The 17219-nt window shown below is 50.2% G+C and overlaps 1 protein-coding gene across 1 annotated transcript; it reads right to left on the reverse strand.

The window, feature by feature from the left end:
- Nucleotides 1-2076: 2076 nt before the first annotated feature.
- Nucleotides 2077-5822, reverse strand: FOXA1 (forkhead box A1). The gene is made up of 2 exons (XM_068399444.1): nt 5751-5822; nt 2077-3339 (listed from the first exon to the last, which is right to left on the reverse strand). Exons 1-2 carry the CDS (start codon nt 5820-5822, stop codon nt 2077-2079), a joined length of 1335 nt encoding a protein of 444 aa, XP_068255545.1.
- Nucleotides 5823-17219: the final 11397 nt, after the last annotated feature.

Consider the following 17219-nt stretch of genomic DNA (forward strand, 5'->3'; position numbering starts at 1 on the left):
GATTTCTGGGACTCTGGTTTGACTTTTCTTTTCTAAATCGACCCTTAAATTTAGTTTGTCGCCGTTATCCCTAACCCGTCAGGGGGCAATTATGTGATAATTATGAGAATTACAGTTCTTCTATCTGAGGGCAGTGCACGAAGGGGGCTGAGCACAGAGAAATCTGTTCACGTTTAACACCTCTTCCCCCGACGATGCCACTTGCTGGCGACTAGCACGGCTGCTGTTATTACCGGGGTCGATCCGAGCCAGGGCTACAAAGCGGGAGGTGAACTGGGAGCTCTGCTGGGCCTTTCCAGAGGTCCGGGGCGAAGTGGAGCAGCGCTGGAAATGATCCCTTCGGGCATCGCCCTGTCCGGCGGGGAAACACCGGCTTTGGCTGCCGGCAGCCCCGGCCGCAAAGCACCCAGGAGGTTACGCCGTCTCGGGGGGCTTTTCCCCTCCCTCTCTCAACCTACCCCGGCACTGTGAATTAAACAACAACAAAAGACACCACCACATCCACAGCCGCACACGCTGGTGGCATGGCAGCGCCCCGCAAACACACCCTGCGGGCGCTTCCCCTTCCTTCCCGCAGCACGGCCGGGCGCCCTCCGGTCCTCCGCACAAGCCTGGCCGTACAAATCATGCCTCTTCACATCCACGCTTTAGCGCTACGTTTGTTTTTCTAGCACACGGCTCCGTCCTCCGTAACCTACCCCAGAAATTTTGAAAGAAAATAGCAGAAGTCTTTCATTGTTAACATTTGATTTATTTAAAGTCCTTAACTGCAAATGATCAAAAACATACTTCACGCATTAAATTCTCAGTTATCGTTTTAAATCAAAATATTTTTTTCAATTACAATCACATTTATAAAATTAACAAAATTTCTTAAATTCACGTGTAATTCTTTTTTTTTACTGTCATTTAAAGCAAATTCCAGCTGTAAAGAAAGAAAAAAAAATACAAACCATGCAATAAATTAAGAACATTGAGACAGCGAACAGGAATAATAATAAAACCCGTCTGGCTATGCTAACACCGTGTAAAACTGTTGAAAGTGCATTAACACTGGATGAAACAAGCAAACGATGGCGATAATTAAACGGTCACAAAAAAAATTGGATGTGGAATTTATTAAACAAGTTAGAAAAGGGGAGAAAGAGCTCTCCTCTTTTCCTTGTGTCGGTGTAATAGTCAAAGTTTCCTGGGGGAGGAGGAAAATAACCTTGTTATAGATACACAGTTCTAGCTGGTACACAATGAAGAGACACTTAAATTAAATAAGCATGTCATCCACATGTTGATGAGAGTTCCTGACGAACGAGAATCTTCAGTAACAGATGGGAAGGAAAAAAAATATCCAACTGGCTGTGACCTCTTGTAACTTTATATTACATCCCAAGACAGGTAACACTTGGAAAAAAATAAGGGTCGCATCCTGCACTCCAAAGCTCCAGTTGGTCCCCTCGGGAGTGCAGGATCCGGCCCGCAGCATCTGGGTGTATGCGGGTTGTACTAGCCGAAGGTTTATTTTGCAAGTATCAAAAGGATGATCCGAGAAAGTAAATAGTCCTCTTGCTGCTTAGAGATTCTCTTAGTGTTTTGCTACTTCACAGCAGTATTGTCCTTCAAAGCCTTTTTAATTAAAAAAAGCCTTAAATGTCTACTCGCTTCTTCATCTCCGTATTGTTAAAGTATTGCCACATACCTGTAAACTTACATGAGATTATAGAGCACAGAAGGGGGGAAGACGACGGGGCGGAAAGCACAAACAAGTAGTTTACAAGCTCAGCAATTTTTTCTTCTTTTTAGTAACATCCTGCAAAGGCTAGTGGGGACCTCCGGGGAGAGGGGTTGGGCGGTGGGGGAGGGAGGGGGTATGTACAAGCGGGACGCGGCCGGCTTTGCTGGAGGTCGTGGTGGATCATAACAACACACAACGCGTTGTGAGACAATTAAAAAGTAACAGTCCTTTGCACGCAGCGTGCGGAAACACCTCGGTTTGTCACAGGGAGAGGGAAAGTGGGGAGAGAAGCCAGGAAAGAGAAGGAGGGGGAGAGGGGCTCGCCCCCGGTGGCGGGGGGTGCAGAGCTAAGAGGTGTTTAGCACGGGTCTGGAATACACACCTTGGTAGTAGGAGGGCTCTAGGGCCGAGGGCTCGATGCTGCTCCGGCCCGCCATGGAGGTGCCGCCCAGGGGCAGCCCGCCGGAGATGCTGGCCCCGTAGGAGGAATATTGCAGCGCCTGCTCGTAGGCTTTGAAGTCCAGCTTGTGCTGCTGCTCCGAGGAGGACATGAGGTTGTTGATGGAAAAGGGGTGGTTGAAGGAGTAGTGGGGATCGCCCTTGAGGTGGAGCTGGGGTTCGTGGGCTAAGGAGTGAGGGGGGTGAGGGACGGAGGCCAAGGCGGGGACGGAGCTGATGGTGGAGGAGGCGGCCGAAGCCGAGGTCTTTAGCTCCGTGCTGGATCCGCTGTGGTCCATAGACTGTGGGCTGGTGGACGGGTTGGAGGTGGAGAGGGAGGTGGTGGTGTCCAGCTGTGCGGTTTTATTGTGGCCTCTGTGGAGGGGGGAGTTGGAACTGGAACTGGAGGCCCCGGCCTGATCTTTCCTGCCCTCCTGAGGGGCTTTGCCGTTCGCCGGCTTCTCGCACTTGAAGCGCTTTTGCCGGCGGAGGTAGCAGCCGTTTTCAAACATGTTGCCAGAGTCGGGATGCAGGGTCCAGTAGGAGCCCTTGCCGGGCTTGTCGGGGGAGCGGGCCACCTTGACGAAGCAGTCGTTGAAGGAGAGCGAGTGGCGAATGCTGTTCTGCCAGCGCTGCTGGTTCTGCCGGTAGTAGGGGAAAAGGTCCATGATCCACTGGTAGATCTCGCTCAGCGTCAGCATCTTGCTGGGCGCCTGCTGGATGGCCATGGTGATGAGGGAGATGTAGGAATAGGGCGGCTTGGCGTGGGGGTAGCTCCGCTTGAAGGTCTTGGCATCCCGCGTCCTGCCGAGGTTGGACTGGGTGTAGGCCATGGGGCTCATGCAGGGGTTCATGCCGCCGTAGGGGCTCAGCCCATTCATGGGGGCCGGCTGGGCCGACATGGCGTTGATGCCGCCGGGGCTCAGCGCCGTGCCCATGGCGGCCACGCCGGCAGGCATGCCATTCACCGGCCCCGCCGAGCCCGCCGGCATGCCGGCGACGGCGCCGGGGCTCAGCCCGGCCCCCAGCCCCGTGTTGGCGTAGGACATGTTGAAGGAGCTGGAGGTCATGTTACCGCTCGTCGTCATGGTGTTCATGGTCATGTAGGTGTTCATGGTGTTCATGGAGCCCAGCCCCGAGTTCATGTTGCTCACGGGCACCGAGGAATAGGCCTAGGGCAGCGAGACGGAGAGAGGGGGTTAGGGGGGAGAGAGGGGCGGGCAGGACCCCGGCAGGGCCGGATCCGCCCGCCCTGCCCAGCGAGCCGTGCAAACGTCCTGCCGCGGGACGCCGTCCACTTCCCCGACACCCGGGAACGCGCTTTCCAAAAGCCGCACGGAAAGGCCGCTGGCGCGATGAGAAGGTCTAATTCATATTTATACATGTTTATAAATAGAGAAGGAGGGGCGCTGCTCGGTCCCGTTTTACTGGCGTGCCGCGGCTTGCGCGGGCTGCGCCGGGACCCCCGAGGCGCACGGACCGACAGAGCAGCTCCGCACCCGCACAGAGCCGGGCTGCGGGCTGTATCTACCTCGGGAGGAGGCTTCCTTCCAAAGTGCTCCCACGATTTTGCTGATTTTGTGTCCCACCTCGCTAGCTAGATATTTAAACTCCTCAGATTATTGAAATTTACGGGCGTACACCGTCTGCGCCGCGGAGAAATTCTACTGCCTGCACTTTCTTAAAATAATCGCACGCATGTCTCCCACCCTGCACTGATTTAAATGTCTATTCTCACACCAGCTGCGATAATGTCTTGTCGAAAGAAAAATAATAAAAAATCAAATGAAAATCAACAGCTCACGTCTGGTCATTGTATCTGTGGAAAGCTTCCCCCTTGTCTGCATTTTCTATCAAATCAGTCTTCGAATTAAAGAAAAAAAAAAAAGAACTTTCCCAAAGTACGACAAGCCTGGACTTCCCCTGCCTAGATTTTCTACAATTGCCCGACGTGTAAAAATGGTAGCACCCTACCACATAACACAACTCTTAAAAAGGGCAGAATCGGAGAGCCTGGAATTGTGCTTTCCAGTACGGCATCTGATTTAACAGGAGGAAGAAAGATGTTCCCAGTTTACCTCGAACAAAGGCAATACAGCTAAGAAAAGGATGTTTAGGTGATGGTTGAACGTATAAAATTAACTACTGTTCACTACGAATTCCACGAGCTTATAAATGCCCTTTTAATTTAGAGGATCACATTAATTATTAGAGATGGTAGAACGCGCATGGGTTTCCCACGTTGCATCCATGCAGTGATTCAAATTAAATAGCAGGGGAGGAGAAAAGATTGACGCTAAAAAATAATAAAAGCGAAGATCGCTTAACTTTATGTTTGTAGATAATTAGTATGGCGAGGATAAATGAGTCTGGAAACAGCACGTAATTGTGATGACCCTTATTTGCCCTTAGCCGACTTTCCTCTATTAAATAAGATGCCAGCAGGGTGACACGTATCTGCCTGTGCCCGCGTGTGTGCCAGCTCCGGGGTGCCGGGACGAGGCGTGGGGACCATGGAGCCGTGTGTCCGGGTGTGCTGATGCAATGCCCGGGTGCGCACACCTAGGTGCCTGCCTCGCCACCGCACTTCCTTAAAACGGCTCCTTCCCGGGCGGGAGTCCGAGGGGCTGCTGGCGGTGCTGCTGGGCGCTCGCCTCTCCCGGGGACCCCCCACTGCAGAGCCGCGGCGGCACAGTGCGAGCCCCGGGCCCGCGCAGGGCCGAGGCGCTGTGCGGGGCGGGGGGCACTCCGGGCGCTTCCGTGGCCCTTTCCACTGCTGTGGTTGCTGGCGCTTGGGCTGGTTTCCCCCCTTGTTTGACACCGTGTTGTCAAACAGGCGCGGGGGGCGGCAGCGCCTGCCGGGGTGCCGCGGGCCTGGCCGGGGCCGGGGCGGCGGGGCCGGGTGCGGGCCCCCTCCCGGGCTGTCTCCCGCGGCCGCTCTCGGCAGCGCCGCCCGCCGGCCCGCGGCAGCAGCGCGCGCCGCAGGCAGCCCGTCTGGTGAAGTACGAACAAACGGCTGTTTTTCCCCCCCTCCTTTCTTTTCGCCCGGCTTTAACAGGTGAGGCCCCCGGAGACGGCGAGCAGAGAGGCCGGCGGCCCCGCCGAGGAGCCCGGGGGAGGCGCTGCCCCCGCCCCGGGACGCGCTAGCCACCGGCTCCTCGCCCCCTGCCATCTGCTGGGAAAGAGCCGGGGGCCGACAGCGCGGCGAGTCCTCTGCCCCGAGCCAAGAGTTTACGGAGCGCTTTTGTGCGCGCCGCAAACGGAGATTACGCCTTTTAGATGAGATCAAGGGCTGCCCCCGGCCCCCCCGGCCCTCCCAGAGGGCCCGCAGACGCCCCGGGTCTCCCTCAAACGCCCCCGGGGCTCTTGGAAGCCGTGTGTTCCTCGGGGAAGCCTGGCCAGCTTCAGCGCCGGAGGGAGGGAGGGAGGGAAGGAGGGAGGGAGGCACGTTTGCGCTGGCAGGATCTGGAGTGCAAACCGATTCCTCCGATCGCTGCCCCCCGCCAGACCCCCAGCCCTTCCCCCGGCCCCCCTCCCCCTTGCAGAGGGGCAGCAGCGGAGCCAGACCCTGGGATTTACTCACCTCCTGAGTGTCGGCGTAGTAGCTGTTCCAGTCGCTGGTTTCATGCCCTTCCATTTTCACAGTCCCTAACATTATGGAGCCAACCTGCCCGGTGTAACCATCCAGCCCTCTTGCAAGCGAGCGACGGGCAGCAGGAAAAGAGCCCGAAAGCCCGACCTAGCAGGAAGCCAGCCCTCAGGAGGGGCGGGGGGTGCTGAATTCTCCTCTATAACCAGCCAAAAAGGAGGCAGGGACCGGTGTGGGGCGAGACAGTTGAGAAAGTGAGGAAGTGCCGGCTGGGATGTGAGTGGAGTTGAGCTGATGTGGATCTTACGTCGCAGAAGTACCCACCTCCTCCTCCTCCTCTCCCCATTTGTCCGCCGCACAAAGGCGTTCGCACCTACAAAGCCGGAGATGCACCTGCAAACAAGGCAGTTCCCCTCGCCTGCAACTCCCCCCGGGGCGGCGTTTTATTTGCAAAGCGGTGTAATTGGTTTAAGCTTGTGGGGAAAGAAGGAGAGAGAGGTGGGAGAGGGGGGGAGAGTAGGAAGGGGAGGGGGACGGGGACCCCCCCTTTCAGATGGATAGGACAAATGCTAGAAGGGATCGGTGGAAATGAAATGAAGTAGATATGGGAAGGGCAGCCCCCTCTGAAGAGAATGCAAAAGGCCATCCCAGCCTTAAACCCCTGAGATTAGGGGTAATATTTACCGAAGTCCAGTAGATCCTCCTTTAACTTGATGGCCGGGACCTGTTCCAAAGTCCCGAGTCTTGCAGTCCACACGCTCCCCCGGCTCCCGCCCCTCACTTCAAAGCCGGTTGCAGCGCAGGTACCTCGGCGGCGCCCCCCGCCCCTGCCGCGGCGCCCCCCGCTCCCAGCGCCCTCGGGGCGGGGGACCGGACTCGGCGCTCCGGGATGCGATCAGGAGGGCTCCGCTCCTCTCTCCCCAAAGCCCTCCGACCCCCCCCATGGGCTAAACCTTAGTGCTTCAAACGGGGCTGCCGTCCTATGTAGATGGTGGTGATGATACTTCTTTTTCTGGTGCCTTACGTTTAGGAACCATGTGAGTCACCGTGCTGAGACACAACACTACAGGCACCCAATAAATGCGGACAGAGGCTTGAGCGTGGATCCACCGATATTAACCTCCACTTGGCAAACATCAGGTGAGTCACTAGAACCGTTTTATATCTTTACAGTGGAAAACGTCCAGCCCAGAAGGCTCCTTTGGAAGGCTTCTCTGGTGCCAGGCACCCAGGAGCAGCGGTAATGAGTAGCGGGTATTACATTACCAACTTCTCGCTCACTAACCTGATTTCTCGCAAAGAACAGGGGAGGAGGAATCTACACAGGCTGCTAAAAGGTAAAAAGAGGCAACCCCGATAAAACAAATTGACATTAGAAAACATTCTTTATTATTCTGGAGGGAATCTCTCAGTCTTTGCAGACAGATAGAACATTTTCTGTTTCTGCTTCTGCCCTGTCTGGCTCTTTGAGCTTATGTCAAGACCACAGACTTTTCTTCGGTTTCTCTGCTCTATTCTTTATGAGTTTGTTCCTGCCCAGCTACTAGAACTTCTATCACCTGTAAAAAAAAAAAAAAAAAAAAAAAAGAAAGACAAAATCAAAAAAACCCGCTCACGAACCAAACAAACAAAACCCCCCAACCCCAAATAACTTTCCGTGCAACGGGAATTTGAAGGGGAAACAAAGTTTCTCGGGATTTTGAAAAAGGCTTGCGTGTCATACCACACCAACTAAAATACACATCTGGGTCTGAATTTTTGCCTGGCATGTTTATCGTTCAACAGGATCACAGTTGCTTCTACAGTGATTTGTCCTCGAGTAATCTGCGAAAACCTCACCCTCACAAACACGATTTTAAAGTTTCTTATAGAAAGACCCAGGATTCAAATGACGAGATATAGCATATCTCCGCCTCGACAAATATGTTTTAACTTGTCCTCTAAATGTGTTTTCTCTTATCCCTTTCTTTGTTCTTTCCCTCCTCGTCCTTCTTTCTTTAAATCTGGCAACAGAATTAAGTCAAATCCTCGAAACAAACAAAACTCTGGAATCAGCAGACGAGAACAAGGGATCAAAATGTGTCTTGAAGGAAATAAAACAGATAAAAGCACTGGATTAAAATCCTGCTTTCTCAAATGGTCAAACTACACCCATGGAAATTGGAACAAAACCCAGTGGAAAAATCTAAGCGATATTAAAATTGCGGTCTTCATGTATGCACCCTCCCTCTTTCACGAATGGAAGCGGTCTATACATATGAAAACAGAGACCCTTCGGTGGTGGCTTGTTCATTTCAGCACTTGAGGTCTGTGGGCTTCAGAAGTACAGCTGCTTGCGCCGAGCTTGGGAGGGGTGCAGCGGTCCCAGCGACCCCGCTGGCGGCACCTCCCCGCCGGGTGACCTCGGGGCGGTGCTGCCCCGCTTCCCAGAGCCCAACCCCGCGGGAGCAACACCCGCCGGGACGCCGGGCAGCCCACGCAGGGCTCACTCCGTACCTGGAAAAAAAGAGCAGGCACGAAGCCGGCCACGCTCCTGGGATGCTGCTACAAACAGCGAAGGCGTTTTTCCGGGCAGAGCAGACGTGGCGCCCGGGCAAAGCCGCTCTCCTCGCCGGCCGGCCCCTCGGGACGCCCCCGCCGGGATGCCCGCCGGCCGGGCCTGGCCGGGCCGGGCGGGGAGGGGAGGCCGGGGCTTGTGCAAAGTCGCAGCGCCTCCTGTTGTCCGTCTGCGGCTGCGGGCTCAGCTCACTCTTTCTAAGGCTGCTCGTAAAGGTGAGAGTACAGATGGGCTCCTCTCTGTAATCTCAGAGAGCGTTTCGCTTGGTGTACAAATCAGCAAACCCGAGGCAGAGTCAGCCGCTGCTGGAAATTCCCTTCAGCCCGGGTTGCTGTGTTGCAGCCCCGGTGGGGAAAAGCCTTCCTCGTGTGAAGAAGAGAGTCGTGATTGCTCTGCCCACGGCCACAGAAAAAAAGAGGGTATTGCGGTAACTGCCCTTGCCCCGCACTTGAGCCTCTGCGAAACCCTGTGTGGGATACTCCGAGAGCCCAGCGCGATTTGTCCGTACCCTTTGCAGCAGCCACAGCGGGAAGGGAAGGACTCTCCCAGGCTGGAGGACGTGTGCTGGCAGGCAGGAGCTCTCCAGACGCGCTTAGCTGCTTGTGCGTTTTCTAGACTTCAGGACGGTAGCCCTGGCCCAATTTACACAGAGCATTTCCCCAGCTTTCATTAGAGTAGTGCCAGTCAAGCTGTACACTGGCTTTTTTTTTTCTTTTTTTTTTTTTTTTTTTCCTTCAGGGGGAGCTGTTTTTGTAGCCTGGAGAAAAGCGCAGGCTGAGGTGGGCTCTATTTTCCCCTTCTAAACGGGAGTAGCATCTCAGCTCCTGGCTCCACTGGTGCGGGCTGCCAAGGAGGGAAACATAATAACTGACCTAAAAGCGGAAAGTCTGTGTGTGTGGTTTGGGGGTGTGTGGAGCGGGGGTAGGACGTCCACGGGGGCCCGTGTTACCAGCGCTGGCAGCGAGAGCTGGGCCCCGCAAAGACCAGTCAGCAAGCGGCCGCTTTTGGGGAAGCGCATAGCCGCCGAGTCCCGGCTCTCAGGTCGGGCCGAGGGGCCTCACCCGTGGGAAGGGGCCTCCGGCAGCGGCGCAGGAATCGGAGCCGGCACTGGGACGGCGCTGCCCACGCGGGGAGCTGCCACGGCCCGGCAGCTGGTCGGCGCCCCTTGGCACAGCGTTGCTCGGGAGCGCCGCCCGCAGGTACTGCCCACGCGTGGGGCGGGCGGCCGATGGCATCGGCGGGGCCTTTAATTTTAACTGTGCAGCGCTGTTTCAGTTCGCCCCAGCGTAAGAGCTACTTTTCTCCCGTCAGGGGCAGCGCCTTCCGGCCACCCCTTCAGTTTAACTTGCAGGTTCTTAACTTCATTTTACCCAAACGTCATCGTCTCCCGGCCGGGGATGTCTCGGCAGTGCTTGTGCAGGGCAGATATCTAGCTCGGGAAGGAGCTGCGAGCTTATCTCCGCATCAGGATGTCGCCCCTGCTCCTCACTGTACAGCCGCCTTTTCTTTTCCCCGGATCTGTCTCCTGTAGAGGGTCTCTGGTACCCGGCTTTCCAGGCGGGCCCAACGCTGCACAGCGGGTCGCCTCAAACGCCATGGGACCCCTCATCCTCTCCCTCTTCTTACTCATCCACCCCTCCCGACGGTAGGAAATCCCTCTTCCCATCTGTTTCCAACCCGGAATCCTCCCCCACCCAAGCGGGCAAACAGTAACAGGACAGGAACGTTCCTCTGCCCAGAGCCGGGTCCTTTGGACAGAGTGGGAGCCCGGGCGGTCCCGGGGCGCTCCCGGAGCAGGGGTCGGTGACTGCCGGGAGCGACCCTCCCTCCGGAGGTATCCCGTCGAGACAGCGGCGGCGTCGCGGGACTTGTTTCTCCGCCTCACACAGGCAGAGCATCCCTGTCCCTGTGCTCCTGCCGCTGAGCCCTCAATGAGAAGAGCCGGCGGGGGTCCCCCCCCGACCTGCCCGGGCTCCCGCGCCCTCGGTCCCCGGGGTTCACCAGGCGGTGCGATGCGATAAGGTGGCGTTCACCTTCCTCTCGCTCGGGAGCAGCGCCTGGGCAGGTGACGGCACTGCGTGGGGTCAACACTTGCTTTGGAGCCTTTGCTGCGCGAACTTCTCTTATCTCCGACCGTGACGACCAAGCGACCACCTTCCCCCGACCGACCCGAGGTAGGAGGGGGCACTCCGTTTTCCTTCTGCACCTCCTCTTCCCCAGGACCCGTGGTCTTGATCCTCCTGGGCGGACTAGACGTGCCCTCCCGCTGCCCCGTCCCCGGCAGGGAGGGCCGGGGGGACGCACCCCTCACCCACCGGGCCCTGCCGCCCCGCTGCCTGCTTTTCGGCCGCGGGTTGTTCGCCCTTGCAGCCACCGCCGGGCGCAGGGGGCACCGGAGCGGCCGGCGGCAGCGCGGCGAAGGGTCGCCCCTCCGGAAGCCCAGTCCTGCCCGGGCCGCGCCCTCGGGGCACCGGGAGCGCTCCCGGGGCGTGCCGGGCCTGCCGGGCTCTCACGGGTCACACTCAGAGTGCGCCTTTCACGGGCGCTGTGCGAGGCCCCGGAGACGTTTTGTGGCTCGTTGCAGTAGCGACTTTCCGTTGCCGGATTTTATTTTATTTTATTTTATTTTATTTTATTTTATTTTATTTTATTTTATTTTATTTTATTTTATTTTATTTTATTTTATTGTCGTCTTCTTTTTTTAAATTTCAGTGCAATTCATTACATTTCTTTTTTCTAGGCATCATTCAGCATACACGTAGAGACTTGAGCGACACACCTGACATAAAAAATAATACCTCCCCCCCGAAAATACTCATGTATCAGACTAGTTAAAGGAGAAAGAAGCACAAATAACGAAATGAAAAATTACAAATAAGTTAATAACCGATGGTAGGAGCAATGAGGGTAAGGAAGCCTCTGTTTTTTTGTTTACTTTTTCTTTATTGTAACAAAATAGTTCTTAACTAGGTGAATCACGACCCATTGAATACAATCACTTTATTTTTGCTAATATGGTTAGATGTGCAGATGCTGTTTGCAGAACTCCAGTTGGCAGGATGCCCACACTGCCGTGTGTGGTTGGCCAAGTGTGTTTTACTTACTTTATGTAAAAACAAATGCACTTGGTATTTCTCATTTTATTTAAGAGCAGCCACGTGGGTATTTATTTCAATTATTGCGTATTTTATTTATGTTATGATTTACTAAAACATAAATGGAAATGCTTCTGTTGTTTATTTCAATCAGTGTGCCAATTCTTATGCAATTACTTGATATCTTTTTGAAAGTTTTGTTTGTTTCATTTTGTTTTGTTTTAAGAGGTGTTTCATTTTAAAATATCTGCAGTAACATGGCATGGAAGAAACAGTATCAGAGGAGATGGGAATTTGATTATGCACAGAGATAAACACATGTACATCAATGTCATCCACTTCATAGAATCTCACCCAAATTGCAAAAATGGTATTTCAGGACATACACAGATTTTTGCAATACACATGTAAGGAAGCAAGAAAGCAAATTAAGAAAGTGAGTGCAGTTAATCTAGATAAACCAGAATAAGAAACAAAGCTTGGTAGGAAACACACCTTCACATGAATCCTAGAATTCTTTGTTAAAGTTGCCCAAGTGACTTCATGGACCAAAGTCTGTCCTTTTTTCCCCCAACAATGTCTGCCCTTTGGAAAAAAGGTATTTCCACTCTTCTTAAGCCTTGCTTCTCCAAAACCTGCAGTGAGTTCTCTGTGGGAACATGCAGAGCTGATCAACTTATTGTAATATTCATGTCAACATAATACTCCAGTTCTTCTGCAAACTGACCTTCTTATGCAGAAGGCACACTTGGCTTGGTAACTTGGTAACTAATTCTTTCACTTCATAGCATCATATTTTCAAATTGTTTGCTCCATTCTCCTTTACCTATAAAGAATTATTCATTCTCCTGTCTCTGTCTTTAAAGTAGTTTTACAGAAAAGCATGGGAGAGACCAGCATCCATCATAAATGGCTTTCTTGGCTGGTTTCAGCTCTAAAGAATCAAATGTACAAAATCAAGGCTGGCTTATTTAAACTCCTCCCCAAGTAGCAGTTTCACCATTTTACCCAGCTTGCAGTTCCTAGAGCATAAATGAATTCAGGCTGCATTAACTGCACATTTTCTTGAGCTGTATTAACATGGACAGCCAGCAATTGTGGGATGTGTGGCAGCATAAACACACATACTTCATCAGGGGACATACACTAACCTGTGTGTAGCAAAAATGATGTTTGCCCTGGAAAAGGATAGCATCATACAATCATAGAATCATGTTGGCTGGAAAATACCTTTAAGATCATCAAGTCCTTGCCCAGAGGCCCTGTGTAACACATCCCATAGTTTTACATTGAAATATGAGAAGGTGAGTATCAACTGGTAACACCCTAAAATCATAAGCAAGACCCATAAAATAGGATAGTCAACTAGCGTCTATGGGAAAGTAAAGGAAGGTCTGGATTCAGTAACATTTTAGGACTCCTTAGGGGCAGTAGCTGTTCAGTATTTCAGAGAGTCGTTGGTCCTCCCAGCAGCTGGCCTAAGCTTCTGCTGCTGTTTCAAGCATTTCAAGGGTGAATCTCCCTGCTGAGCACATTTAAGGGAACGGCATCAGGAAGGTCACTTAGATCACCATGTGCCTTCCCTTCTGCCATCACGTGAGGTCAGTTCTTTGTGTGGCTACTGGTGAGACAAGGAAAAACCACATTTAATTAATTTCTTCTCTACCCCTCCCCAGCCAACAAGGCAGCTGCCTAAGTATTTCTGCAGTGCATATACTTTCAGGTATGACTTAAGGTGGGATGATTTGGAGGGAATCCAACACCTGACCTTTCCTTCAGTTCCTCCAAAAGAGAGAGAACCTCTCTTCCATCCCAACAATTGCATAGCTCATCATGTGGCTTTTATTACCCACTGAACAAACAATCCTTTACCCCTTTTTCAGGATCAGTCATACTCCCTTCAGGAGTCATATTCCCATCAGGAATACTCCCTTCACCATCCATCTTGTGTCAGAAATCCTTTAAATCTTGCTTAACATTTCCCTTAAAGGTAGCTGGAACTTCAGCCTCTGCAGACACCTCTCCTCATGCTTTGCAGGAAATTTCCTTTTGCTGGAGAAACTGATCAGATGTGAAGTTTTTTCTTGTGATTAAATAGGATTTGTATGTCCCCCAACACTGAGTCTTCAGCTGTGACACCTATGAGATCTACAAACACACACATATATATCTACATCCACATCCACAGTCAAGCTCTTGTCCTAAGAGAACAGAAGTGTTGGACTGGAATAGCCGACTGGAAAATCTGCTATATTAACTGAAAGGCAATGGAAAGCAGAGATAATATGATCAAATCTTAAAACTAAAGCGAGTAAAGGGCTGAGCCCAGCAACAACTTTGGCATGTGTTTAGCTGTAATTTCTCCGTTTATTGCTTACAGCCTTCTTCAAAGCTTGGAGTGCCTTTGACCTTGCGCCTATAATAAAGGCTATGTGTGATGGGCTTCTAGAAGTAACTCATGTAATTTCTCTTGGGCTGTATAACAAAATGGCACATATCTGGAAATATTACAGTCACGTCATACTAAAAAATAAATCTTGGATTCATGATCATCAAAATGACAAAGTGATTTTCTCATTGTAATGGCTTTCTCATTATAAATATGGTTTAAAATAAAATGGCTCCATTTTGTTTCCAACTTTTTATTTATTTTTATTTTGAATTATAAAGGAAATGCCATTATTTAAACAATGTGTTCCAATCGGGAGAAAAAAAAGCAAAGCCTAAAATCATAGGAGGAATAAACATTTTAACTATTTCTTCTGGCATAGTACTGGCAAATGCATATATCTCACAATCATAATGCAGATTAGTAGAGCTGGGTGTGCATATTTGTTATGGATCAAAGATAGGACATAGTGATTAGAAGAATGGCAATGCTTTCAACACTCACAAAGGGATTGAATGTGTGATTTATAATACTAATTCCACAAAACCTTTCTATGGCTGCTTACTGCACAAGGGATTCAATACAGATTGATCACTGAAAAAAAAAATATTTCCTTCAGCTCAGCTGGATCAAACCCTTGCAAGTAACGAAAAAGCTTTTCAGTATTGACATTCTCTGATTTAAGAGATTATTTCCCCCCACCTGTTTACTCCACTCTTCTGCTACAGACTACCACCCCCAATGTGTAACTGTCAGAGAACTTTGTGTGCTACATTCCAAGTGGCCATACATCACAGTTCAGTATTTTAGCTTATAATGAATTGATTTTCTCTGAGTATTTATGGACATTTTATATACATATGTGGCAGAAATATTAAAACAAAGATGTTGATGCCCTGAAAGAGCAAACAATAACCTGCAGCCGGAGGATACGTACCTCTGATTTTCTATTTACTAGTTGTCAGAAGCACAGACTCAGTTATGAATCTGCCACTGGTTCTACTAGGGGACTTTGGGAAGTAATTTAAACTCTCTTTGTTCTAGCTCCTGGTCTCTAAAATGGGGTAATGCTGCTTAGGCATCATGGTGAAACTGTATTTGTAAATATGCTGCTACCCTTGCTAGAACTATTGCGTTGGTGAATAGTTTTGAGCAAGCGTACTGCCATTTTGAGGCAGACTAGACTAGTGTTTTGGCTGTAGCACACCAAAAGGGAGAGAGCAGCATACCCCAGCAGGGCTGAGGGGCCTTTGGACTTTTTCATGTGAAAAGAATTTCTCAGCCAGCTGGAACAGGATACCAAGGCGAGGCTTAGCATCCAGTGACTAACTAGGTGTAAGCCACAGAAGAACTAGCAAAGTAGTTATGCTTTTACTTCCCTTTTCCTTTCAGTGATTGCTATTTAGCTTTCCAAGGTCTCCTGGTATTGCTGCAGAGCCCATACCAGGCTGTACGTATTTCATATACACCACACTGTCCTGATTTCTGATGGCCTAGATGAAGGTGAACACTGGAGAGTACGGTAACTCTTCCTGACTGTGCTCCAGTTTCCTCCCACAGCCTGTGGGGCATTATGTGCATCTCAATTTCATTCCAGCATCAACTTGGGTCATGGTAATGTGCACGGGGGGGGTGGGACTTCCCCCATGGTGTGGACTCAGACAATTTAGGAGAAAAGAAACTGCATTTTCAGACCTTCTCCAACCAACTGAACAATTTTTTAATGATAGCTTCTCTTTCTAAAAAGAAAAAACCTTCCTTCTAACATTAATAGACTAATAACTTCGATTATACAATTTATGTGATATTAGAAAGCTTAGTCATCTGGTGAAGCCTAATTAAGAAAAATAATAATGTGTACCCAGGGACTAAACTTGTGCAAGGTTTTCCAAATCTAGATCCATTTGTTAAGTATAAGGATTCATCTACTGATTAAATTTTGGACTTTGCAAGCTACAGAGATAGGGCTTAACCTGTTTAGCTAAATACTTCATGTTAATAAAAAAACACCTCCAGGCTTCAAGCATCACTGTGATTATTTAGAGAGGGACACATGCTAATAATACCCGGGGAAAAGGCTTTCCCTGTTTTCATGTGTATCAGAGACAAGAATCTCTGCAGCTGTCATCTCTAGAACTCCAGCTGAGGATCTAGAGGATATATTGGCAACACTTACTCCTGGAATGACTGCTAAGCAATGTGTGTGGCTTAGTAGAAGAAATATATAGCATTTGGGATTTAACTTGACATCAGCTCCCCTTGGGTGCTCACTCCCTTTGCTTACAAGACCTAGAATCTAAATGCTGTAAAACAAGAAAAGTTTATGAACCAAGGCTCGAACCTTTCTTGCAACCTAACTATATTCTTCAGGAGCCAGCCCCTGGTTTGCTGCAAGCAGACCTGGCAGACAACAGATACAGCAAAATAATACAGCATAGTCATCTTCCATTTTACCACAACTATTAACCTAAAGAGGAAACACATGTCTAAGGATTTTTCCTTCTGCCTAAGATTTTTTTGATGCAAATACTTCTTGCCATTCAGCAGCTTCTTACTGGAACTTCCTGATGCAAATATCTCTTCACATGTAGGGCCTTTTCTTCCACATCCCACTGTGACTCCTGCAGAGAGGAACTGTTCTAGGTAAATGGAATTGTTGAGGCTTTACTTATTATTTAACTAGTTTGAAACAGATCTGCTCTCTAGGCTTACAACGGCATTAAACTGCTGATAGGATTCATCTTCAATGAGGCAATCGAACACTTCCATTCCTGTTCTGAACTGCTTCTAATGGCCTGGACAGCTAATGGAAATCCTTCAACACAGATCAACTACTTCATATTCCACCTTCTGCTCCTTCAACTACTCTGGGATTCCTGCTAGAGAGAGAGAGAAGTAAATTAGACACCAAATAGACAGGCTTCCTAGGGTGTATTACAGGGCTTTAATCAGTTATCTTGCTATCAGAAGAAGAAAACCTGCTATTAATTGGGATGTAGCATGACTGGCTAATGAGTTTTTAATCTTCAACAAGTTTTTAGTTGCATTAGCAAGCTAAAAGTTGGTCATCTAGCCTAGTGTAAGAAGCATTGTTTTCAAGAAGTACACTGGCTACCCCCTTGAGCTCCAGGAATACAATTAAGTAGGGGAAAAAAAGCTACAAAGCCGTAGCTGAAAGCTGCAAAGAAAGGAGAGGATAATAGAAGACATTTGCCTGTTAGATCAGCGGAGCCTTTCAATCAGTTGAGTGACATATTTGAATCCCATATATGCAGTTAGTCCCTACAGTTCCTTGTTATCACATGGGTGTTTGGGGACCCAAACTGAAGGAAAAAAAAAGACTTTATTTTTACCCACCATAAAAGACTTAAGTGGATTACAAACTTTAATTCTGTGAACTGTTGAAGTCCAGAGATTCATGG

This window comes from Nyctibius grandis, chromosome 4, assembly GCF_013368605.1.
Source record: "Nyctibius grandis isolate bNycGra1 chromosome 4, bNycGra1.pri, whole genome shotgun sequence".
NCBI classification, from domain to species: domain Eukaryota; kingdom Metazoa; phylum Chordata; class Aves; order Nyctibiiformes; family Nyctibiidae; genus Nyctibius; species Nyctibius grandis.